Genomic DNA, 26,294 nt, shown 5'->3' with positions numbered 1-26,294 from the left:
ATATATATATATATATATATATAGAGCTCTAGCAGATTGAAACGTGAAAGCAACATCCACTGTTACCATCAAATCACTCTATTAACCCTAACTCATATCACAAAACATGATTAACCCGCCTCGGTGATAAACAAGTGTACTCGTCTACTTATTCCGTGTATTTCGTACGTATCGATCAATCTGATTATCAGCATATAAGGAAAACCAAAAGACGAAAAGTATCAAAGCTTCCTATATTTCGTAATTGGAGTTTTCGCATTTATGTATAAAAATCAATTCTAAAAAATAATCTTAAGCCTGAAATATTTCTCGAATTTTAAGGAAGTTTGCGTTTTGCAAAAAAGAACAAGTGTAGGTACTATCATTATCTCAAAATAAATTGTTAATCTTTTTACGCATTTTTAAAACCTGTTAAACTAATATTAATGCACGATTTAAAATTTAGATATAACTCTCGAAAATATATTAGTTTAAAGTAATAATGGCAAAAGAGAGATAATGAGTCTTCAGCCGAAAGACGCATTTTTCTGGACACGGATGACAGTCTGTTTAGTATTCCAAACTGTGTGGTCAGGAGTCAAGACGATTAATTATACTGGTTAATTATCTCACGAGGACTAATTTTCTATCCACTGTTTACAATTAATCATGCACCTTGTCACATGGCAAATACCATCCCGACTTTTCATTTTGGACGGAATACCGTAAAACGTATAGTGTCGTTAAATGATATTAATCATGAGTTGCAACATAATTGTTTCTTTCAACACATTTCGCTAACCATTAACGAACAGAAAATATATTTTCGAAATATATAAAATATTTCAATTATGTTATTGATAAATAATATAAAAAGATGAATTTTAATTGGAGCATATATATTATATATAATATTTCCAAGAGCTAAGTAATTGATTTATAAATAGTAATTAATAAATCCAAAATATTTTTAATTTCACTTGTAAACATATTAATTCCAAATTCTTGAAATTTTATTTCATTAATTTTAAAATTCGTAATATTATAAGTTTATACTACATATATGTCAGTTTTGCGTTAATATACCAGCTTATATTTTTGCAATGAGTCACTATTAGGTATTATAACGGACAGGTCAATAAAAAAATGTATATGTATACTCTAATAAATACTAACTATTCCTTACTCTTATTATGCGTCACAGTTTTATATATAAAGTTGCAAATATTGATTTTACATGTCAATTATACTTACATCAAATTGAAATTAATTTATTTTATAATAATTCATATAATTTTTCGTTTCTTTCATAATAATTCAGTGTGAGTGAAATAATAGGAATCTTGATTTGCGATTTTCAATAATTTCACTAATCATTCGAAGAGTTAATATAACGATTGGTTTATGATTCATGTCCGTTATCTCGTTTATTTTTTTCTTTTTGGTTATAAAAAAGGGACAAACACTTTTCCTTGTAGCATCAGACGTAAATGTAGATCCATATAGGTATAAAGGTAGCAGGAGGAACCCCTATAGAGATCGAACTGTATTTTGGCACCCTGTCGCGAGGACAAAAGTGGCGACCGATCGCGTACGATCGAGAGAACGGGAGAATGAGAAGGCGGTTCGCGGAAAATAAAGTCAGCTCTCGATTCCATCAAACGGCTGTCAGGGAGTCGACCGCCTGTACCGTTCGCTTGGCGCCAGTCTGACGCCCCCTCTTTACCTCCCTTTCGCCCATCTTTTCCGGCCCTTTGCCCTTCCCTTCCTCTCTCTCATTCTCTCTCTCTCTCTCTCTCGCTCTCTCTCTCTCTCTCTCTCTCTCTCTCTTTCTCTCACGTGCGCGCGCTCCTGCGCTCTCTCTGTTCGAGATATCCGAGACGAACGGGGTACCCTGATTAAAACGCCAACTCCCAGGATATCGAGCTTTGTGTCTTCTTTTTTTCTCTCACATCTTCATCTTTCTTTCTTGCCTTCACAGTGACCATCTTGAGAAAGTAAATATCGGTAGAATAGAAAAACTAATTATAGTTCCTTAGATGGACATTCTCCGCAAAGTCGAACAAAAAGACATAGCTTAAGCTTTCACTCGCTGTTGAAATCCGGTTGTCGCAACGGAGTGTACTCGTAAAATAGAGGAGCGGCCTAAGATCGTTCGCAGGATTAAAAGTAGAAGTTACTAAAGAACCTGAGACAGAGACCGATTGTAGGTGTTCCAAGAAAATATTTTCTTATGTCCGTCTCACTTCATTCTCTTTGAAATACTAAGAGTGTGTAGAATCATCGCAAGTGTAACGAAATTATGTTACTTTTTCAGAGAAAATTTTTACCCTATATTTTTACATTCTACCGAAAATAAAGAATTTCGATTTTAAGCTATACAATTTTGTCCAGTACAATTATTTTCAACGTGTGGTACGATATGATTCCATTAATGTATAGAAAATTCATTTAAATAAATAATTCGTCTAACTAATTTTTACGAGAATTGATATCATAAAATAGTTCGTTAAACATGAAAATTATTAATAATTACAACAAAGTTGTCGATGTATACGTAATTGATCATCTCATTAATACACAGAAAACATAATCGTATAGAAAACCATCTTATCCTAACTTTATATGTACTACATCGTCACATTCTCGAATAAACCCTATACTCTAAAAAATAGGAAAGTATATCGTTTAAAAAATCCATTTATCATTAGACGAAATAAAAGACGGTATGGCAATTGTAGAGCAATTGTAGTGGAATTTCAAGCTGACAGATGAGTTAATCATACAGGAGGAGACTATCTTTGAATCGATTTAATTCTTCTAAAGAAATGATATAATTAGATGATACAGGCAAGATTTTCCAAGCGCAAGCAATTGGAGATCATCCAAAGGCCCCGCCTAACGCGGTACATCGACGAACGCGCGAACTGTACCATAGCCTCGCGCCACGGTATATGGTATATACATAGGTATACGTTATGTTTGCACTGTAATTTTCCACCCAACTCGTCGGGGCGCTCCCGGTCGACGGCGGAGCCATCCGACCATCCACCCTTCGCCCATAACGTTGAAATAACACCCCACGCAACCGCTCCACCACTCGTGCTATGTGTTTACGAGTGCCTACATCCGAGCGTGAGCGCGTGTGTACTGAGTCGTGTGTTATTTATATAATTGCTCAATAGCCTCAATTACGGACCTTATTCAATCATAATCATCCTCCGGTGTTATTTGCGGACAAGCCCAGCTGATTGTAAGCACTCGACGCTCCGCTCGCGTCGCGCCGTCGATTGACGCGTGGCATCGTCGCCGCCGACGCCCGCGGGGCGCGAATATAAGCTTTTCTGTGAAGCGTCGAAGATACTGAAATTTATACGCCGTCCCGTCGCGTGTTTCGCTAGATTCGTCTTCTCCTCTTACTCAATCTCCTATTGAATAGTAGAAAATATATTGTTGCTTATTCATTACTTTGAACTTCGTTTTCTATATCAATGTAATTGTTTAGCATATCCAAAATAACGGGTTTACTCATTTTGTTTCTTCATTAATAAAGAGAAACAAATTTGTCAATAATTCATTCTGTAGATATCCTATGTCCTTTTGGATATGTTGTCAATGAGATGGAATGCGCGAAAAGCAACAAAAAAGGTATTTTCTGCATTTAAGTTCAAATGGAACTGAACATGCGTTCGAATCCACGAAAGTCATGAAAGAACCTGGTCCGAATTGCGAATCTAAAGTGCAAGTCTCTCTTAGTTTCACTCCCGTGATTCCATGTATATTGAGAATCGTTTCTCTCTTTTCTCTATCTCTGATCGCACCGTTGCCGTACTCTCGTAAAACGAACACATTCTAATTCCATTCCAAAAAAGTGAAATAATCGCAGTTATAGAGAAATGATTACAGAGCATATCTGATGAAGACGATATTACACCAAATGTAATGTATGCATTTCTGTCGTTGAGATAATTTTTCTTAAGAGAAACGTTCCATAATATCAATGTGTTGTTTTGCTATCGATGAGAAAAAATACACAGATATTCGATATTACTCAATATTCACAAATACGAATTTAACATATTTGTTCATATTTGTTCGTTATCATTGAATTTATATGCAAAAATAATTTTTAAATAAATTTATTCTCGTTAATCAATTTACAGAAGAATTTTCAAGAATATCAGTCGTACACTGTCCGACGATTAAAAACGCAGGAGTGAACATAACCCAGCATCCATCATATTCAACGATCCATTCACTTCAATCTTTTATAAAGAATCGTCTGACTTTTCCTTATCCACTATCACTTGAGCAACTTCCCACCACTCGAAATTAATTTAAATTCTTAGATCTGTATGCAATTATATACATATTTAGAAATTTACAGTAGTAAAATATTCATATAGATTGCTGCAACTTGAAATTGTCACGTTTTTATAAACGCAAACATAATGAAAATAATTATATCTGTACGAAAAAACAAGTGAGGAGAGAAAACGGTTGAGAAAACGGTTGCTTTGTCGAAAGATAATAGAAAAAAGACTAAAGAAAGACCTAGCGAGAAACTCTGCTTGAATTAAATTAAAAATACATTCTTTTCAACTACCGAGTACATAAGACCATCTCCATCTTCGGACGTCATACTAGTCGCTTACAAATTCTTGGTTGCATCACCCTGTATTCAGAAAAAAAATTTTTTAAATTACCTCACGAAATAAATTTTACTGTATATATTCTATTGCTGTAATACGCCGCAAACAAGTAGAAAAGTGAAGAGCCAAGATAAGTAATCAGCAATTTTATCATGATAATGTACTTATCACAACTTATGCAATTTCTCTACAAACCTATGAAAATCTACAAGTATAACTATTTCTATATTCTCCTGATTTACTTTTTTTATTTGTCAAAAACTCAATCTAAAAGAAAGAATATTTAATGATAAAACAAAACAACAAAACAATTTCTAAAAATAAATAAATATAAGAACAGTCTTGCAAAAATATGCAGAAATAGAAAATTTGCTATATGTATGTATGAACATCTAAATAACGTAAAGTTATTTAGTTACATTATCCTCGTCAATGAGATTATTTTATGTAAGAATTACAATCAAAGTCGAGATAATTTTCGTTATACGAGATCCTGTTTTTCAATCTGTAATAAACAACAATCAACATCTCACAATTGCACCACGTGTAATCTTTATAAAAGCAAACATTGATATATACAATTAACTTGAGAAAGATAATGATGGATTTGAGATTATCCAACGAACTTCAGCGAGGTTTTTCAATAAAGCACTTTTCTAATTGTTTTCGAGGATGAGCCCCGCGCGACTTCACACGTGTGGTATAGCGAACTTCCGTCGAAAACAAATGGATGAAACTCTTACCACGAAGTTGAGATTTTAATGCTGCATAAACCAATTGTTCGATTGCTTTTATGATTTTTCGAAGAAATAATTCATAAACATTCAGTAAACAATTAAAACCTTTTACTTTCCTATATAAAATTTACATTATATATAAAATATAAAATAAGACAAAAAACTGTTTAGTAAAAAGATTCATCAAATAAATTAATCACACACATGATACTATTCCCTGTATTACTATAATTGAATAAGGAATATATAGAAACGCCTAAATTCGCATATCAATATCAGAGGACACACGATCATTGAACTTTTTCAGTACTATTCGCCCTTAGCAATATCTTGCCATCACATCTCGTATGTGTTACACGACTTTTCCTCTCGTATACTATTCTGATTTCACTTCAGGAGTTTTATTTTAACCTATAGGAATAGCGACGTCATTCTTGGAAAAAAGTTAAACTTAAAAGTTAAACTTAAAAGTTTGCAATATATTGTATATCATGTATACAATCTATACAAGAGTGATACTTATGCAAGAAAAAGAAATCAATCTCCTTTTTGTCGTATGTAATTGTAGCGCAAAAAATACAACAAAAATTAAATATATATATATATATATATTTTTCATATAAGATGGCAAATTTATTAGCTGTCAGTGTGAATTATTTCAAAATATCAGCATTTACAACAAGCATATTAAAGAAAATCATTATGCATTCAACTTTTACGCATTTCTTCCTTCATCTTTGCCCAGAGATTTAGTTTATAAACAGTGGTAGCATCGTAATAGGAACTAAATACGGACTATCCAATAAACCGTTCGTAAGAGGAAGTCGGATTTCTAATTAAAAGCGGATGACCCGTGAAAACAGTCGACGGATAGTATTCATTGGCGTCTTAATGAACATCTGATGTAACTCGTGCCTAATCCGTGAGCGTTTAATACAAAACGCCTTATATACAGAAAATCCGCGGTACAATTACATAAACGCTTTAAACGAGGAAAACATTAGTTAACGTACAGAGACAAGTTGGCACAAGAACTATAGTGGAAATCTAACGTCAGATGCTCAAATCAAAAAATAGTATTCGATACTTTCCCCGATGAATGTATAAAAAATATTTTGGTGTTAATATTTAATATTTAATAAGCTTCGCATAATTTGATTAATTTATAATATTATATTCGAATACTAACGCAGATTACAATCTTTTCGTTATAAACTGCAAAAATTAATATGCAATTTTCAATTCTGCTAAATATTAGCGTTTAAAATTATCGTTATGGGCATAGAATTGCTCACGATCAAATTATCTTTTGTTTTCTTTCATTTTTTGTATATCACACAAAGTGACAGTAACATAATGATCGTTTCGTTATGTGAGTGACAACACGTTTTACGAGACAATTCGATTTGTCTTGCAGACACGCGTCGCCCTCGATAACGATCTCGATTACTCCTGCCCGAGACATAGCTTCGCTCACGCGATTAGAATTGATCCTAATTACACCTCAGTGTAAATCCCGTATTAGAAGACTACGGAGCAGGAGTACGCGCGGCGCGTACTTGGGCTGTTCGGAGATTCGAATACTATTACCGGCGTCAGATCTATTTAATTGTTGCTAATGCCAGTTCTAATGATCCGTTTCCAATCTCTAGTCCAACTGCACACTCAGATTCCACTGATTCTCACCAAGCCCGAATACAAATCGAAAATAGATCAAGCGTAAATTTCTCGTCTCGTGAAGTAAAATTTTGTAAAACATTGATAATTTTCCAACACAAAGAGAAAATGTGATTTTCTGCTGTTTTTTTTTAAGTTAACTTTCTTTAAATCAAATATTTAAACTTAATTGCATTTTTTCACGAGAGACAAATAAAAAAAGTTAGCAAGAGGAATACATTAAGAATTTCTTGTACTTTAAATCCTTAGAAGGATCTATTTAAGATTCAAAGTAACTCCGTAAAAGCGGACCAATAATAATAATTTGTATCATAAGAGTTTGTATGAGTCAGAGCAAAATATAGGACTTCTGGACTGAGTAAGTTCCATCGTTGATGACGACTTTGTTTAATCGTCACCTAATGTCTCTAATGTTCCGATCTAACCCTTCGTTCATCCAGGGAAATTGCCTTGCGGTATAGTCCTTCCGAGAGATCTAAGCTATACCGAGTGTAAAGCCCGATCTCTATTGTGAAGTTCTCAGTTGAACCTTGCTTTGACGTCTCTGCGTAGGATCAACTAGATTGTTGAATCAGCGAATTGCTGTTCGATGTTTGCGGAATGTACATCGATCGTACGTTTATAACCACAGATCAATGGACAACCGTATAGAAAGGACGTCCAAATCTGATCGGACTTAATGGTTGTAATCGCATCAACAGAATATGTCAATAATAAAATATAAAATATATTCATATATATTCGATGAATTATTAATATCGTAGCTTTAATTAGACTGAATATTTATGAGATTGAGCAAGAAAAGTAACAAAAAGATTATAGTTAGATTGTAATATATTTTTTAGACACATGTGACATACGAAGTCTGTCCAGAAAGTACACGACCTCTGCGTATATCTTTGTCCTTGAGCATCCTATTGGAAAACACACATGTTCAGAATTTAGAGGGGAATCGACAAGACCTTGAGGAGTATCCCCACCAAGCAACACGACTCAACAGCTGTTTAGTCGGTACGCAGTTATGTGAGTGTCGCATTTCACCTATGCATTCATCTCACCTGATTCAGGATTTTTTCAACTTAGGAAATAAGTAAAAGTCACTAATTATATGTAGACTGTAAGGGGATTGCAGAAGTTGGATGCTGTGACAATGCTGTGTTTATGGTTCTAGTAAAAAATCCTGAAATAGATGAGATGAATAAACAGATGAAATGTGACACTCGAAATTTTTGACGGTCACACAACTGCGTACCGTTGCCAATTGAACAGCTGTTGAATCGCGCCATTTGGTGAAGTATTCCTTCAAGGTCCCCCCTAAATACGAAAGAGAGAGAGAGAGAGAGAGAGAGAGAGAGAGAGAGAGAGAGAGAGGGGGGGGGAATGTTCAAAGCAAATATTTTCTATTTTTTACTACTTTACTTACTTTATTTATATGTTGTCAAGGTCATGACCCTGAATGACCTTCTACAAATTTTAGCCGACGCTCGTTAAAAAATTATTAAGTATTAAGAAAAAAAATTTAATTTAATAAACTAACGTTTCATTTTTAATATATGCAATATTTAAAATTTAAAAATATTGCATTCCTTATGTCTACTATCTAGAAGCGTCCGACTTCCAATACGAAGCAAGATCCCACATGAAAAATCCGCATTCCTAAGAAGGGAAAAAGTACAGTGGAACTCACTTCGCGAGGAAAGTCGTGTGCTCCTTGATAGAAAGAGGCGGAAGGAAGGAGGAAAGGGAGAACGGAAAGTAGGGCGAAACTCACTTCGTGCGTAAAATGAATAGTTATTTCTTAACCTTTTTTGTTAATAATTTTTTAATGAATAACAAATGCCGATTAAAATTTATTTAGGAGATCATTAACAACATATGTCAAGGTCAGGGTTATCGGAGACAATGAGTCTCCTATATAATGTACAATTATCAATACTTTTGTTGATCAAAATATACATCTTTCTTTATAGATGGAGGCTTCCTTATAGAGAGTATGGAACTTTTCAGAACTCCTATGAGTGTTGAATTCGGGGTATTGAAAAAAAATATTAATAAAAAAAATTTTTTTTTAATTTTGAGTGATTTGACAGAAAATAGTATTTGACTAGAGTGTATATGTAGAAATTAAATATTTCATACATACAACAAAAAAGATAAAATATTTATGTTATTTTAAAATCACTCCTTTCCTCCATTTGGAAGATATTCCATTATCTAGAAAAGTCAAAAATCTCCGTCCTGTCTCTCTCTATTTTGTGTAATCACGATTATAAAAAGAATTCAATTCCATAATAGGGAATTTCAAATACATAGTTTAAAAAGAAACTTGTGCCGGCACAAATCGTAGCAAATTTAGCCAATGCTATTGGATTAAAAGGAAAAAGATTACTCGCTAGCAGGTTAGCTAATATATCCGACACGCAAGGCTCACTCTACTTAATACAACTTGATCCTTTTTAATTAAATGCCCTTCCGATCATTTTGTCTTCTACCAGAAACACTCTTTTAGATTTTCTTCTTTACTATTTAGTAAACCTTCTATTGCTCGCGATAATTGAAACACAAGATATGAGAAAAGATATTATTAATTTTGGCAAAATTAATGATAATCACATACCTTAACCAATGCCTTTTTGTAAGAGCCGTGTGACAGCAGATAGCATCATATTGATCGGCAAGCCACACTATCAAGATTATGTAAAACGCAGTGGTTGTGTCGTTGAAAAATTCAGACATAAGTGCCTCCATTCCTAAAAAAAAAAAAACAAACAGGAATATTTAAGAGGAATATTTAATTAAAAAAAGCTGTCGCTGTTGTTCGATATTTTGCACCAAATATAAAATTTCTTCTATATTTTTCATAAAATTTTTAAAAATAATGTGTTTATAAATATAACACTGATATACTTCAAATTAAATAATGTCAAAAGAACAATCGATTCTAACATAATCGAATACGATAATCGGATACGAATGTGTCCTATATTAGTGGACAGTTTTCCACTCAATTAAAACTCCAACAGTGAGCAAGATTTGTTTTTCGTAAATTTATCGTCAATGCATGGCCGTTATGTTGTAAAACGATGTACCATATCGATCCATCTCATCGCTTCACAAACGTTAAACATTCAATCTTACTTAACAAGTGAAATATTACTACGAATTAAAATGTCTGTAAAAAAAAAAACAAAAAACCGAGAATAAAAAAATGTATACAATATTATATTTGCCAATGTATTTTTTTTTTTAATGATGTAATGGATATAATAACGATATATGAACGTTCATAGAAAAAAGTGTTTTTATGTCATTTGAAAATAATATTAAAACATTTAATAAAACACTTAATATGAACAATAATTACGAGAAAGAAAAAAAAGTGTTCTTATATGCGATTACCGTCTTTCATTTTCATTGAGATATGTGGCCGAGTCGGTATTTATAAATCCAATCGGATTTCATTTAGTCGATTTTCGAAAAATATTTCTATAAGTCGAAAGAAAGTAGACGTACGCGTAATTATATTACGTGGGAGATCGTGGCAGTGCTAGATGAAGGTGTCACAGACGCGCTAGCAAGGATGAATGGTCTTGAGACTAAGGGTGCGACGTTAGATAATTAGTTTCTCTATCGGACACAACGCGATGCAACATGGAAAGAAAACAACGCCGCGGGAATGCTAACAAGCGGAGCTCACGTCGCTCGTATTCGGGACGCAATATGGCCAAGATACAGAAGTACAAATCGACAAAGAGACGTGGTCTGACAGCGCTCACGGGGGTAGTTTGACAAAGTGAGAAATTACTTCTTAGAGAGCAGGGCGGCCGATTGTCTCACGAAGAAAAGGAAATCACTTATACCGCTATTGTAACAAAAAAGTAATGTTTGCATTGGGATTTTTTTCCAAATATACAAATGCTACTTATAAATTATCCTGTTTATTTTCATTTATAGATCCTTTGATAAATCTGGGATCAATTTTTCCTGTCAAAAATTGACCGAAAACGATCGATCATCATGATTTGTTATTTTTTTTTATCCACAATATCAAGTATCACAAATGTGAGAAGGCCACAAATGAAATTTCTGGTGACTTTTAACTTAACTCTAATCAATATTCGTTCAGAAATTTCCTTAACTGGTATTCGCGGATTCGATATATTTTAAATTAAACTATCTTTATTTAAAGTTAACCTATTGTAATTAACTGGCTTTTTTTCAATTTGAAGATCAAAATCTAAGGAATATATATAACTTAGAATATATATAACTTAAAATTATGTGACTTACAATTATATAAAGTTGTAAAAAAATATTTGTTAAAAATATTTTCAAACGTAGTTAAAGAAAATGTTCGGATCCATTGAATTTATGAATACCGACTAATTAAATAAATTACCGACTAATTATGTAAATTCTGAAATTTTATTTTTCCTTCATATAAAAAAAATAAATAAAGAATTAAAAATAGTAATTCCAACGCAGTAATCTTTTTCGCCTATTTCTCATGTTTCTAAATATTTCATATACCGCAATAAATATTATATCTCAAATTGCGCTTATAAAAAGAGCTATAGAAAAGACATAATTGCCTCGACTTTTTCCATGTTGCTCCAAGTTAAGGATTAAAGCAACTTGGGTTCCAATCATGCGACTTTATTAACAACAAAATGTGCATGAATCAGTTACATATTGGTCTGTGCCGAAAGGATCGTTAACCTTGGATAATGCGCAGATAATGCACTCGTTTAAATGCATACTAGTCGAGCATTATCTCACCGTGTAAGCCTTTAACATGGTTTCCTGCCGGAGAACCATCTAATTCCTGATCGTATCCCCATTCTCTTTCCTCTTCAATTTTTATAAAAACGCTCAAATTCCAGACGACAAACAGTAACTACGATATATGTCCAATAATCTTTCGAGATTGAAATTGCACTGGTATAACGTTGCAATTTACAATATATTTAGTATTTTTCTTACGGTGAAACACTAATTCAGTTGCAATCGCATTCAAGCTTAGCAGTTTAGAAACGAAAGACATGAAATATATGATACAACCGATAGAATCGGACATTATCAATGAACGATTGCGCAAAATTGACGGAACGGCATGGTTCCCAATTGTCGCCTGACAGAAGGTTCACGAGTCATAACTAATTCGAAGCCACTACACGCACGGTTGTCGCGTAATTGCGCGTATGCTTCACGACGTCCATGGCTCGCCGACGCACCATGTCAGTGTCGGCTGATCGAGCGTAGATAGACTTAAGCCTTGTAAATAGACAATGAATAGGCAATTTAAAATTAGTGCCCTTGTTGATTTTGTTAGATGTTTCGTATATATCGACAAAATTGATGAAAATGTCAAATGCTCTAAATATAATATTATATAAATACATCTTTATTTCGTTTCATAAATATATAAAAAATTCATAGATAGATAGTTAAGTAATTATATTATATAATCTTCGATAATATGTAAATTGACTACAACGATTATGACTTTTATCACTACGTTTTATCTCCATGTTTAAAATAAATATTAATATCTAAATAGGTTAATATCTAATTTCAAAGATAACGAGAGCATTGGCAATTTTAGAAAATAACGTTATAAGATTTCTAAGAAGAAAATTAAATATCATTGAAATATTATAATTGCATAAATATTACATATAAGAACACATAGCGCGCTGTTGCTCCAGTTCATCCATTAGTCGCACGAAGAATGATGCAATTCATATGTATATTGCATAAATTCATATCTGACGCAATGCAAAATAATAGTAGAATGTGCGTCGTGCGTATTTTCTGAAGAGGCGGTAGCTAATAATGTGGTTAATCAATGGTCAACTGTGTACGGCCATCGCTCATGTGTCATCGGCATCGAGTCGAGCCTAGTCGGTACAACCAATATTGCGCACAACTCGGCTGAATCTACTCCCTCCCCCTCCGTCCCTTTTCTCTCTTCTTATCTAATAGACATATTTCCCGCTGACCGACCACTGTGCGAACATATTTGAATTTGATCGAACGCGAGATTCGATGTACTTAATCGAATGCGAATAAATAAAAGTGAAGTGCAGTTCATGGATTATGAAATTCTTATGGAATTCTCTGCCGAAGATTGCTCAATAATATCAAACATGTTTCGCTTACTCACCACTTGTTTCTATGTTAATTATCATATCCCATACGAAAACTAACCTCAGATAAATTCAGAAGTATCATAAAGAGAAAAAACCTATTATTACAATTTATGAAACGAATATGATTAATCCGATCTCGAAGACAAAAGCCATAAATTTCTTTGAAATTAGTTTACAAAGCTAGTTGCGGATCGATTACCACTAAAGATCTATATAATTGTTAGCTACTCTATTCTTGTAAACTATACGGGTAGTCCTATCTTCGTTGGAGACACGTTCGCGTCTTGTATAATGTTCGACTGTATAAACTCGCAGATCTCCTTTCGCGAAGTGACTGTTGACGAGATAATTAGGAGCGAAATCGTACTCGTCAAAGCATGGAAGATTTAATCAAGGACCAATCAGAGACTCGCATTAACCGTCGTATGTCAGAAACAGAACGGTATCATAGAGTAGCGAATCCCGGGCAAATTATCCGTTGCTATACCAAGATTTTCGCTCCTGCAGACGCTATATTGTGCTTTGGCAGCAGAAGCGGCTTTAGAGTTGGCGAAGCAGGGGGTCATAGACTGTAGTTTAATCTGCTCTAGCTCTCATGATCTAACCATTCCATTGCATATACGTCGGCACCTCGCATATGCGAAACCGTAATCGCGATAATTTGCCTAATCGTAGTATTGCAAGAGTGAGTTATACTTATTTGATATCACGATATTGTGAAAATACATAACTTTATGAAAAGCTTACTTGATATGTCATATGGAACAAGATGCATAGAGATAATCCGATTTCAATCATTTTTTATTATATTAAATACATCCTGATTAATCCATATCGCAAGTATTTTGGAATTTTGCGATTCCTTTATCACAATGACAGTGAAGCTGTTAAGTGCTATTTATTCTACCAATGCCTTTAATCTATCAAGGCCGAGACGCTCGCGCTCACGCGCCTGTGCAAAATATGCTAATACCTATACGGTAGCTTCGCATCAACGTTATAAGCAGATAAACGGAATGGTGCGGGTACAACGTGTTCTGACCGTCTCTGAAAATGTGTTTACAGCATGTTAGGCGGCCGATCATGCGTCACTGATGCACAGAGGCGCCGGTGTGCCTTCGTTCTTTGACGTTCCATTATGCAAAATCGTCTTCCACGTCGTACCTGACGCCAAATGCCGAACGACGCGTGGACGATTTGACGTGAATTCACGCTGATGATGCCAGAGGCACCAGCCAGACAAAATATTGCCCATCAACGACGTAAACGCAAGGATGAAAATTGAAAAAGAATATGCCGAGCCGACATGGCAAATAGCGTTGAGAAAACATTACGCAAGATACCAAATATAACGTGTAATCTAAATGCTAATGTAAGGTATACATTTCGAGATTATTTAAAAAATTGCAAAAATACAAAGATGTAAAAGATGACAAAGTTGCTTGCAAAAGTTAAAGAACTGTTCCTAATTATATTATTTTCGAATTATATTATTACAAAGACATTGCATGAATATTTCCCTAGAACTTTATTTTTATTTAAAGAAATACTACACAGCACTGTGCTTTCCACGCTTCTTATTATCGTACAAATTGAGAAAAATTGAAAAAATTAAAGGATACAAAAATGCTAAAATACAAGAAAAGGAAAAAGTAACGATACATTCTCTTTGACCGAAAAGTAACATGTGATAAAGACGTGAGAGAAAGCTGAGAGAGCCACTGCAGGATGACGGATGGAGAGGGTAGGAAACGACACAGGAACTGTGGAACCTATTACTCCAGATAACAACTTCTTTAAGACTTCTTTTCCTTTTCTCTATTTCCAACTATGTTGACTCTCGCGCGCGCGTGTGTGTGTGTGTGTATGTGTGTGTGTGTGTGCAAATATTTTAATTTTTATATATCTCTTGGCAATCTCCGCAATGGGGGAGGGATGCGAAAATTTACCATTTCTGTTGCTACATTTCATTCAGCTGCTTGCTGACCGCGCAACTGGTGGTACATCTATAGATGAATCGATACCTTACTAGACTATATATAAATCATTTTTGTGAAATCCGGCAAATATGTTGCAATCTTGTTTTTTATTTAATTAAATGATTAGCTGTTATAGCATAATTCATAAATAAGATGAAGGAAAATATATATCAAAAATATTGTGTGTGCGTGCGTGCGTGTATGCTTGTTGGAAGCACACAAGTAGAGAAATATATGTATTATAATTCTCTATGCTTGTAATAAGTGAGCAGTTATGCTCAAGCAAATAGAAAAGCTAAGATTAGATGGTAAAATAAAACAATATCTAATATTTCAATAAAATAAATATATTATATGAATAGCGTGGAAATTTGTGAGAGAAACGGATTTGAAACTCATTAACAAATTGAAAGAGATACTTTTCGAGAGAAATAATTTATTGCGTACAAAAGTCTCACAATGCAAGGAGAGGAAACAAAGATTGTAAATTCAGACTCTATCAATGTTTTCAGAGCCATCGGATAGACGAGAGGATCAGAGACGTCGTATTTTATGCAGGTCAATTGGACCATTGGTTTCAGTGGACACGCGAAGCGTGAGGAGAAGATATTCAGGTCGAAATGGAAATGGGTGTCGCGCAACGCCGTCGCCACTGCTGTTAAATGGGCTCCGAGCGGGTTACCCAACTGTTGCGCCTTCATCAGAAATTTATGCAGAATCCTGGGTTAACCGTCCCGGCCAATCAGCTTTGTAACCGAGCTAACGTCCTACCGGCGAGAATTCGAGAAAGCAAGAGTAGTCGTGATTTAGTAAAAAGGTATTTAATATTTAACTCGCACGTCGCGACCAAACTTCAACGTACTTGAGAATTCATGGCCGATTGATTATTCCAGCTAAAATGAATCATCTTTCATCGAATACATCCAAAAAATTGAAATGCAAAGAATAATAACGAAAAAAATCCAAGAAATATTTGAATTTAAATGTAAAATCCAATGAATGTGCAAATGCTATACAATCAAAATATTTCCTACGAAACATTTTCCAAGAAAACATGAAAAATAAGAATAAAATATACCAACACAAATAATTAAAAATATAGGTACTTAAAGTATATAAAACTTACCTACTAATGCCAAAACTACTGTCAATAGGGAAGCAGCTGGCAATGACACAGTTAAGTTAAACTCCAGCATTTGTATAAGATCAACTGAAACAAATGATAGAAATGCGAGTTTTAGTGTTAAACTTACATAGGCACGTACAAGATAAAATATTTCCTATTATATTTTCTAATCTTTATATTCGAATTATTTCCTCAAGAAATATGTATAGCGAAACAATTTTCCATATGTGTGAAATTAAAAAAAAACAGAACTTTACACACACACACACACACACACACACACACACACACACACACACACACACACACACGCACGCACGCACGCACGCACGCACGCACGCACGCACGCACGCACGCACATATCGCATAAGTTCATCGCAAGATAGAACGCTATGTGGAAATCGTTATTCCGGTCGAGGAATGGCTTGAATTTAATATTTATCAGGCACATCGTGGTGAAGACTTCGCGAGCAGAAGATTATTACGTAAGTTTAGCACACCGTGAAGGAATCGTGTCGTGTTCGACGAGAACGTAAACTCAAAACTTGATACGAATTAATTTCGAAACTTCATTAATCCTGATTTAAATTCCACGGAACTTTCTATCGACGTTTTAAGCACTCCTCGCATATTTAATATTGATTTATTTCTCACTTCCATCTTTCCGGTAAATACATTAGAAGATACATTATAATCGTTCAAAGTATTTATTAACCGTTATTCAATATAGAGATTGATAGAGATTTAGGAGCGTGACAATTTTGTGTTTACGACTTCTTTGAATAATCTGCAACGTCATCTTGCAAGACGGAAAGTCAAGACTCAAGAATAGATTAAAAATTCATAATCGCATCGTTCCGTGTCGCGCCTGCCATGGATATAACAAAGCAATTAAAAAGTTAATACCGTCACTCGTCCTAGATGACCCACCGCGAGCAGCGCCTTCTTTATAGGATACACAGTGTTGTACTTTACAAATTTGCGCGACACTCCTGGTTCAATTTAATGAATTTTAGATTTTAACTTATCACCTACTAACTCTCTACCCTCCAGTTATTAAAACTTGCTGCAATCCTTCGTCCTGCATAATCCCCTCTCTAACCAGCATCACGTATATCTTTTACATTTATTCTTTTTATCTTTTTTATCTTAACCGCTCTCTATCCATTCGCTTCTGCTCTAATTAGACCGAATACATTATATTAAATACATTATATACAGTACAGAAAGCAGTTGTAAAGCTCGTGTCTTAAACAGCTTGCAAGTTAATTATATTAAGCTTCGATTTGCCGATATTAACGATATCGTAATTTATTCAATATTTAATAAGAAAATTTAATACAAAATTTATATAGAATTATGCATCTTTAATTTTTGTAAAGAACGAATACGTAATTTTTCGGCTCAATCACGCTCTACATTTGACACCAATATTGGAAGCAAAAATCTTTAAAAAATATCCAACTAAAAAATTCAAAATAATGCAAACAATAGTCAGCGAAAATTGAGCGAGAAATTTTTAACACACAATAAGTAAAAAAGACTACATTCGGTCAAAACAGATCTTGATGCCTAATAATCTTTTTGTATAAATTTTCACAATTACTGGTTTAAGCAAACTGCGATTAAGCAAACCGATTATATTATAATATTTATCAGTCTTGAAACAATCCTAAGCTGGAATCACAAATTAAATTGCGAAATTAAATTGACAAGCAATTTATTATTAATGAGCATAATGCTAAAGCATTTTTAAAATATTGTAAAGAAAACGGAAAACGTTACCCCCGCTAAGATTCAAAGGAAATCTCAATTTTCTTCATTTCGTAACGTTTTACTAATTCGATTTACCGAGGCATGTGAAACAATGTATTTCAATTTTATGTGAAAATTTCAAATAAAACAATGCAATTTTTTAAATCCATTTTACTCTGATTAAATACGCAAATATAATACTTAGTATAAGTAAATAATTATAATAAAGTATTTATATAAACAGATCCTATAAATATTTAATTTTGAGTCATATATAAATAAATATCATAGATATATAATACAAAATAGATATATAATAAAAAAATTAAATGTTTTATATAAGTAAATCTCTCTTAACGTAGGTTTTTGTATGTGTGGATAAGTTAATAAGTAATCTTAACACTTGTCACTTTAATTTTTGAAAGCAAAATTAATTGTACATTCGAAATAATTTAATCAGAAAATATAAATAAAAAAAACATGAAAAGCAGAAAATCTAAGAATGTTGTTATTAACAAAAATAGACTTCTAAGCAAAAATATCGTAAGCATGAATAAAAAATGGAAAATAAGCGAAACACAAATTGTCTGATATGAAACACCCAAACTCGTAAATGGAAGAAGGCATGCTGCTCTTCACGTTGTTTTTCTATGTAAATTTGTATTTCAAACGATTAACCTGCGAAAATAACTTTCTTCGATGCCTTTGTTTAAACTTTCAGGTTTCCCTTTCTTTTTTTAAGCTAATTCCGAAACTGGTCATAAAAAATCATCAAGCACGCGTTATTTTATCAAACTTACCGAAAACAATAATTAAATTGAAATAAAAACTTTTTCGCCAATAATTAAGTCTTTTCAAAAATCACTTACTTAATAACTATTGTTTCGAAGAATCATATATAGTATACTATAAAAAATATAATAACTAATCGATTATTTTTAAATGTGATTTAAATATGAAATTGCAAGTTTTTAACCATTTGTAATCACATTGAAAAATCACTTATAGAAAATAAAAAGATTCGAGTGTTGAATATTGTCTTAAATATTATTTAAGTTACAAAACAGTACTAACTATATTATTGTATAATATTATAATATTAAAGTAATTATAAATATTAAAAACGCTTAAAATATGTTTGAAATTAATTTTCGTACAGTAATATTTTTAACAAAAAAATGTAAAAAAAATCAATAAGATCAATGCTAATTATGAAATATAAGAGTAAAAAGGAAAATAAAGTAAAAATACAACGTATAATTTTTAAAAGATAAATTGCATTTATATATTTGACTTTCAAGTTCAAGAACATTGTAGCGACAAGTAATTTCAGTTTATCTGATTTTCATTATCTTATCACTCTTTCAGATAACAATATAACAAAAGCATTATATTTCTATAGCTCCATTAAAAAAAATTCTTAATATTAAAGAAATAACATAATAACAAGAAAAATAATCAATAACAACAAACAAATGCTTATTGCAAATATTTGTGCAAATAACTATCTGCGCAGTTTGTATTGACTAGATATAATGGACTGTTTCCTTAAATTTTTTTATCTTCAATGTCTAATCTCAGAAAATGCATCATATCTGATTAGTAATCTCTGAAACGTATCAGATACATAAAAAGTGACAAAAGCATTATTTAAATATATTATAATGGACTTATTTTTATTTATATAACTGATATAACAATAATTATTTTCGATTTTATTAGAACTTTCAAAATCCTATTAATTAAAAAAATATTATTTAAATGTATTATGAAAAAAAATATATGTGTGTGTGTGTGTGTGTGTGTGTGTGTGTGTGTGTGTGTGTGTGTGTGTGTGTGTGTGTGTGTGTGTGTGTGTGTATATATATAAATGCATATACGGTATGTAATAATATAGCACATTACATAAGCATATTGCACCAGTGTATTGCACTAGACATTAATGATATTGTATATTATACTTATAAAATGTAACATTGAATTAAATTTACAACAAATTGCAAAATTCATAATAAAGAAACAATTAAGAAATTATCTCAAAAATAAAAAACGCGAAAAACGTTTGTGTGACAAAGAATATTCGCTTTTATATAAAATATATATAAAATTGTATAAAAAATTAATAATATCTCGTCTTTATCATCTCTATTAGTGTTTAGAATGACAAGTAGAAGTTATGTAAGTCATTAAAAATGACTAACACAATCGAGTAAACTCGAGATCTTACGCAAGTCACAGTATTTATCGTAATATTTAAATTTTGCTTTATTAACAAAAACTTGAACCTTGTATGAAAACGTAATATATCATAATAAATCTTATTGTATATTTTAATACTTTGCTAAAGTACATTCACGCGTTAAATATCTTGAAACTTGAAAGTGATACTTTTCCATAAATACATAAATCATAGAATAACGTGAGAGATTTTCACGTTTCTCTCTTCTCCAAGCCAATCCAGAATCCACCAACAGGTTGCAACGTAAATTCTCTTTTATCAAATACGATTGGTTCAATAGTTTTTTCCGTAATCTTCAGAGTAAATTTTAGTAAAAGATGAGCTATCAGAATCTTAGTTTCCATTAAAGCAAATCGATTACCAATACATTTTCTAGGTCCATGACCGAATGGTAGATAAGTATATGGTAAAATTTTATCTTTGTTCTCATCACTGAATCTTTCGGGATCGAACTTATCTGGATTCGGGAAGTATTCTGGATCGTGATGTAAAGCATAAACAGGAAACATCAATATACTGTTAGGTTCAACAATGACATTCTTGCAGCCTGGTTGCGACGGAGGCAGTTCGTATCTCTTAGCACAAAGTCTATCGATGAAGATGACTGGTGGATACTTTCTGAGAGTCTCGGAAATTATCAAATCCATATAAGACATTTTCGACAGCGATTCGTAAGAAATCTCATCGTTTCCTTCGGTAAGATGTTGTTGTACCTCTTTGCGCAAACGATCCTGAATATCTTGATTAACTGCCAGTTCGTGAGCAACGAAACACATCAATGTCGAAGATGTGTCAAAACCAGCAAGAAAAAAAATGAACGCTTGCGAAACGATGTCATCCAATGTCATTTTATGTACACTGGTACCTTCCTTGTTTTGAGCCTGCATTAGTAAATGAATCATATCCGGTCTGACGATATCTTGCTCTTTCCGCGTTCTAATCGTTTCTTCCACGATCTTCTTGAAAAATTTGGACGTATCTGATGAAAAAACGGTCAATCCAATTGATTTACAGAATGATGGACATATACGTATAAATATGAACTTGACTATTGCTAACAATCCAGCAGAAAATTTAGTAGCTTCCACTCCTCTCGTATAAAATTCGTTGTTTTGATCCTTCATAGAATTCACGCTTATGCCAAAGGCTGCCGTAGCGATTACATCATTGGTGTACCGTCTGAATGCTCCCTTCATTTCAATCGCATCACAGATTTCGGGATGGTCAACCAAATAATCAACAAAGTCATGAGAGCATTTCGATATCAAATCAAACATAAACTTCATCTTACTAGCAGTGAAAGAGGGGCTTAATGTATTCCTCATTTCTTTCCAACGATCTCCGCGCAAAGAAAAGATGTTCTTGCCAAACAGCGGTTCTACGCTTTCGTCAACAAAACTGCGATGATCCGGAAAATGTTCAAAATCCCTCACCATGACATCTCTAATCAACTCAGGATCGCGTAATAGCACGCTAGGTGTAGCAAAATCCATTATTCCAACATATTTAGCGTTTGAGAAGTGATTGTACAGATATTTGCAATAATCGGAAAAAGTGATGCGACGCAGAAACAATTTCCAACCCATTATACCAGTCGATAGCGAATCTGGCAGGTAAGGTACGCCCTTATTTCTCCAATAAAAATGTATATGACGCAACACAGTGACAACTTTGAAGATGCCAATGATAATCAAACTAGTTAATAATAGCACAAGGGGCGACGAAAACAAGAATAAATTCATCGTGATGTAAGAGTATAACAAATAAACGAGATGTTTCGTCGGACGCGGCGTAGAACGTTATAAATATACATATGTTGCGCGGATCTTATAGTGAATGAAACAAAGATGGGAGGGAGAAACGCCTCTTAGTATTATCGCAATGATACAGGTTACATCACTAATTGCACAAACCTATATCATGTCTATTTGTATCAAATTAATTTTAATCTCGGTTTAACTTACGTTTTATCTTTTTCTAGTTCTAAGAATTAGAAAAAGATAAAAAGTAAAAAAATTAAACTCTTAACTATTAAAGTTAATTTACATTAGTAAAAATGGACATTAATCGATTAAAATGTGTATGCTTTTCGATATACCATGTATACTAAAAAAAAGTCAACTATTAATAATTTAATTTAAAAAAATTTATTTCACGTTTAAATAAAAATTCAGGACATTTTTGATAGAAAAATAGTTTGTAATGATTAATCGTCATGCATGTCTTGCAAACTACACTTGCGTGTAGTAAATAATGGACTTATTATATATATCTGACTAGGCTTAACAAATAGAAATAATTAATGCAGAGATTAAAAAACGAAATTGTGCGAAATGAAAATTTCATTCTTTTATAGAAGCTACATGTTTCGCGGTTTATCTCTGTATCTAGTAGAGTAAGCTACTCAGTATTCAGTATCAGATTGTCTCCCTCGTCTTGACGAAGTGAACTGCAATGTTCACGAAACATTGGCATTTTAATAATGGACATGCAAATAATCCGCGAAACGTATAGTTTCGGTACAGAAAGTTTCTATAAAAAGTTTCGTTCTCTACATCGTCAATTATATCAAAGAAAAGAAGTGTACGAAAGTCATAAAATTCTTTCTATAATTTTTACAGAAGAGATTTGATCGTAGTTTGCTTAAACAACACATACTAGTACATACATGCGAAATATTTGTATAAACATCAATTAAACTTTATAATATCTTCTTAAATCAATGTATTCATAATAATATCAATTTCGGGTTTAGAATTGTGTTAATTTTAAGTAGCTAATTCCACTACAAAATAAGAAACGTTGTTTAATTAGCTGAAAAAAATAAACTTACAAAATATGCTAACTAAACAAATTACCAATAGAACTTTAATCTTTATCTGCACTTTTTTTTATTCATGAACATATTCTTTTCAGGAAGATTTTTATCAATTTTGTTATCATATAAACAGCAATGCGTTAATTAAATTTGCTCTTTTAAATTTTAAAGCTCTTTTGGATCTTAAAATGTCTCTTCTTCTCTTGATTTTTAATGGGAAAAATATTATTTTATAAATTAAAAACTTTTATTTTTTTAAACAAATTATATAGGCTCTAATGAAATAAATTAAATAAAAATAAAAGCCTTTAGAAGCCTAAGCTAGATATTGTTGCGATGTAATTTATTGTATGTAACAATTAATTAAACGTTTCAATCCATTAGAGTCCTCTTCAACAATTACATTAACACTATAAATAAGTATATACAAAATTGATTAGACAGTTTTGTTTCCTAAAGGAAATATAGACAAAGTACAGAGATACAGTATATTAAAAACAAAATGTATAATTCTTTAATACTACTGTTATTATTACGTATATATTACAAAATATTCATAATTATTTTCCTAACTAAAAATTCTTTTTTTAATTTAGAAAAGAATAGAAAAAGGCCTTCTACAAGATATTGCTATTATTATATTAAAAATGTGACGTTAAGTTTAAGTTAACAAAAAGAGAGGAATGATACATAAATAAAATAAAGAAAATCATTCGATATAATTTATAAAATTAAAAAATTATGTGACAATTTTTTTCTCAAAGCAATTCAACATATTTTTACAATAATATCTCGATGAATCGATATAAATGAATGATGAAGAGACATACTTTTAGACGATTTTCTGCCATTACATTGCGGAAATAATTTTTTTAATTTTTAGAGGAGATTTTAGAAGGATTAAATTCCTTAAACCCTTTCTGGACATACACCGTGCTCATAAAGTATAATAAATGTGCTGATTAAACGAATCATTAATAGAACTTCGATTTTTATCTGAATATTATTTATGAAGTATAACTCTCCCTCTCCCCCAAATCCGTTAATCAAATTGTCAAATCAAAATAATCAATTTGTTTTGTTTGTATCTTGTACTATTTCTTTCTTTGATAACGGTAAAAATAACTATAAAAATATTTCACTTTATTAAAATGTTTAAAATTGTATCACTCACCGATAAAGACAAAGATCTGATGATGCGAGTAGCGCAATAACATCGAGATTGACACCGTCTGAAACAATAAATAGCAAAAAATTTGTATCAAATATTTTCGAAAATGTAGTTATGCAATTAGCACAGCCTCGATCGACATTGTGTAAAAATGTCGATTAGCATTATGAATTACGGATATTCTGAAATTTTGCCCGAGTAACTTTGACAAAGTTACGGCATCACGTAAATTGCAAACTGGTCGCTCGTAGTCGGTTAGCGGGTTGAGCGAATGTTGAAATTGAATTGCGATCGGTTCAGATTGAACTAGCACCTGACACCCTCGAAGATAATCCGTTATTTGCAACAGGCAGCCTTAGTAACGGGATCGTTCGATTCCACCTTGTACGAATGCGCAGGTGTTATTAAAAAAAAAAAGGAATAAAAAAAAAAGGAAAAAAAAATGAAAGAAAAAGGGAGCTAATAGAGAATCTGTTTCTGACTACTATTTCCAAAGCATCATACTGACGTAAGAGCAATTATTTTCCCATTCAGACAAAATATTTTGTTGTTAATGTTATACCTATAGCAGTAAATGTACTATATGTATGTATATGGACATAAAGAGAATTTGTTTTTTATGCAAATCAAACTTCTAAAATAAAAGTATAATTTGGAATACGTATAATTATATCTGTCATATTCGATTTGATGTAAATTAGATATTTTTCGTATATCTTTCTAAGTGTCTCTCTTTTCTCGTTAAATCTTTCTCGATTCTTCTAAATTTATCAAAATCTCTTCCATTTTTTTTTTTATGTCACAACTAATAGACATCTCTTATGGCAAATCTGACTATTCAATTGTATCTATCACAGTACCAATCGAATTCGATATAAGAGATGTGAACCCCGGAGGGTGAAGCACGAATGCGAGCGACAAACGCGCAAACACAAAGGCAAACAAGGAGAAAGATAAAGGAAGAGGGAATAGTATTTCATACTATATCACATTGTAACGGAGCGCTGGACGTTGCGTGCACATGACAGAGGAGATACACGATGATACATGCACGGCGACAGTCGTGTGCACGTGACTCGACGGCGAGTCACCGGGGATGGCTCAGAGTGAACCCTCCAGGCAACCGGGACTCGAATTCACGTGTCGCGGCACGAGCGCTCAACCCTTTAACCGATATCGACGCTGCATTCGTTCCACATTGCAAAGCGAACCACATTGTTCGATCTAAAGAACAAAATATCTCACTGCTGAACGGCAATTCGAGTTGTACTGCGCAGACGAACACACGAATCCTATTATCCTCCGTCCGATGTTAGTGAGAAACTCTCGCAATGACTTTTCGCAAAGACATTAAATTCTCATAATTAATTAATATGATAAAAAAATAAATGATAAAATCTACAAGAATATTTTATAAATATCACTCTGAAATCTATATTTAGTAGGCAAAGAAAAAAAGAAAAGAAAACAAAGATTTGCGATTGATAAAGATCGTAAAGAGTAATGATTTTAATTATAATTATTACTATACACGCACAAAATACACACATTACTATTAAAAGCATCGTGTCATCATTAAGAGTTTCACCGGTGATCCCGACTATAGTATGCCGCAATTTATTCCACCACAATTTGATACAAAATTACCGACATGGGGCTACTACGGCGAATATGATGCCTCTAATAACCTTGATTTATACCGACGGTTCAGCTCCAAAGGGATTGCGCGTGGATGAGGACACTGGGGATAGGAAAGCTATGCGCAGACATGTTACTTTAGTGGATGGTTAGCTTGGATTGATTGCCATATCATTTTACACGTGTTAGGCTATCGTATAGGTGAATGTAAAATCGTTTCTCTGATGACGAGGAATTTATCGCCAAAAAAAAGGATACGAATAAACTCGTAATGTTGCAATTCGATGGCACAATAGTTTTATCTTTTCGTATTTTATACTGTATACTTTGATATATATATATATATATAATCATTAATTTTATACAAGAGA

The 26,294-nt window shown here is 32.7% G+C and overlaps 2 protein-coding genes across 2 annotated transcripts in view; both read right to left on the bottom strand.

The window, feature by feature from the left end:
• LOC108692322 (membralin) overlaps positions 1–26,294 on the bottom strand; it is a gene marked incomplete at its 5' end in the record, with an annotated part of 56,400 nt that overhangs the window by 26,093 nt on the left and 4,013 nt on the right. Inside the window, 3 exons of the mRNA XM_018200520.1 lie at positions 9,663–9,795; positions 16,303–16,386; positions 24,289–24,346. Of these exons, the coding sequence (XP_018056009.1) occupies positions 9,663–9,795; positions 16,303–16,386; positions 24,289–24,346 (275 nt within the window). The remainder of the gene's footprint in view (positions 1–9,662; positions 9,796–16,302; positions 16,387–24,288; positions 24,347–26,294) is intronic.
• LOC108692398 (cytochrome P450 9e2-like) lies at positions 20,417–22,199 on the bottom strand. Its single transcript, XM_018200624.1, has one exon. The coding sequence runs from the start codon at positions 22,036–22,038 to the stop codon at positions 20,488–20,490; it is 1,551 nt and encodes a 516-aa protein (XP_018056113.1). The 5' UTR covers positions 22,039–22,199; the 3' UTR covers positions 20,417–20,487.

The sequence above is a fragment of the Atta colombica genome, unplaced genomic scaffold, assembly GCF_001594045.1.
Source record: "Atta colombica isolate Treedump-2 unplaced genomic scaffold, Acol1.0 scaffold7, whole genome shotgun sequence".
Taxonomy (NCBI): Eukaryota; Metazoa; Arthropoda; class Insecta; order Hymenoptera; family Formicidae; genus Atta; species Atta colombica.
The sequence above is the reverse complement of the archived record's forward strand: the minus strand, read 5'-3'. Positions and strand labels throughout refer to the sequence as shown.